The sequence below is a fragment of the Gavialis gangeticus genome, unplaced genomic scaffold (assembly GCF_001723915.1).
Source record: "Gavialis gangeticus isolate Ggan-Ray unplaced genomic scaffold, GavGan_comp1, whole genome shotgun sequence".
Classification (NCBI taxonomy): domain Eukaryota; kingdom Metazoa; phylum Chordata; order Crocodylia; family Gavialidae; genus Gavialis; species Gavialis gangeticus.
In genome coordinates, this window is record NW_017729022.1 from 120,524,874 (window position 1) to 120,526,504 (window position 1,631).

Below are 1,631 nucleotides of genomic sequence, written 5' to 3' on the forward strand. Positions count from 1 at the left end.
CTTCCCTCCCCCTCCCCCCACCACAACAGACTTACCAGCTGAAGTCACCTGTGTTGAGTGTTGTAAAGGAACCAACCCCCCTTTTATAACATTGTTACTATGGGAAAATTGGTTCCGAGTTATGACATTTTGACTTAAGACACTGTTTTCAGGAACCAATTACGTCATAAGTCTGCTGACTGCCTGTATCAACAAGAGGAAGATCAGGGAACGTGTGGGTCCCTTTTTGAATGGGGGAGGCAATATAGTGACAGAGGATGCAGAAAAGGCTTAAGTACTCAATGCTTTTTTATCCTCAGTCTTCACAAGCAAAAGTTTGGGGAGGAGGCGAGCAGCCAACAGTGCTGAAAGAACAGGTATGGGACAACACAGAAAAGCAGGATGTGTACAAATCCACGGGGCCAAATGCAATGCACCCAAGAGTGCTGAGAGAGTTGAGAGGTGTGATTGCAGAACCACCGGCCATCATCTTGGAAAACTTGTAGCAATAGGGAGAGGTCCCGGATGATTTGCAACAGGCAAATATAGTACCCTTCTTCCCTTTCTTAAAGATGGAAGAAGATCTGGAAGACCACAGACCTGTCAGCCTAACCTCAGTCCCTAGAAAGATCAAGCAGCAGTTCATCAAGGAATCCATTCCTAAGCACTTGGAGGAAAAGAAGCAATTAGGAACAGTGATTAGGAACAGAAAAATAAAAATAAAGATCAACATTTGAGCAAAATTTAAAATGAAGCTACTGCTACAAATTATCACAGTCAAAATTATCACTTTATTTTAGCACATATGAAACACTTACTTGAGGATATCTTTAGATTGTGTGCTTAGTGACCGCAGTTTCACAAAAAGTTGAGGCTGTTTCTTCAGTGTTATCATCTGATGAAATATACTATCACTTGCTAAAGAAACAGATACAAGAGTATGAAATATGACATTTTGAAGGGAGACTATTATTCAATAACAAAACTTTGTTTTGCCACATGCATATTTAAATGTGCAAAGTTCCAGCTTTGCTCTTTAGGAATAATTTTAAGACTTTCAAACAAGAGTAAAAATTGACTGCTATTTTACTTCAATTAAGATTTGTTTAAAGTTAGGAACCTCTTAAATTACCATCTCATAGGAGAGGCAAGGATTTTTGTGGTGACATCTTTTATTGTACCAGATTGGAAGGGATATAGACAAGGTTTCAGGTACAAAGTACCTTTCCTCAACTCAGGTCATCAGACCTGATGAAAGGTACTTTGTATTCAAAACTTTTTTATATTATTCCCAACACTACAGTTGATTCAATAAAAGATATGACCCATAAAAATCTCTCTCATTTTTCCTGCACCATCACAACTACAATATCACTCCAAATCTACCATCTCACAAGGGCACCTGCATAATTCTGAGATTGGGCCATCACGTACCAAATTATTCTTCCAGTTCATTTTTAATACAAGTGCAGCCCCCTCCTTGGGTTGCGCATCTCTCATGAGTGAGATGTTGCAGTGTCTGTGATCATCTAAGAAGTAAAACCCTGTACTGACCAGTGAAACTTTTCAGTAGAAGTGGACATTTATTTTTATGACTGTTAAGGTCTGGAATAGCCTGCCATTGGAGGTGGCTCAAGCACCTACACTGATCA

The 1,631-nt window shown here is 39.5% G+C and overlaps 1 protein-coding gene across 6 annotated transcripts in view; it reads right to left on the reverse strand.

Annotated features, from left to right (window-relative positions):
* The window catches only part of NPHP1 (nephrocystin 1), an 88,253-nt gene that overhangs the window by 28,165 nt on the left and 58,457 nt on the right, over positions 1-1,631 (reverse strand). For all 6 annotated transcript variants that reach the window (XM_019516093.1, XM_019516092.1, XM_019516091.1 and 3 more), the window contains one exon: positions 798-897. In XM_019516093.1, coding sequence (XP_019371638.1) covers positions 798-897 — 100 coding nt within the window. The remainder of the gene's footprint in view (positions 1-797; positions 898-1,631) is intronic.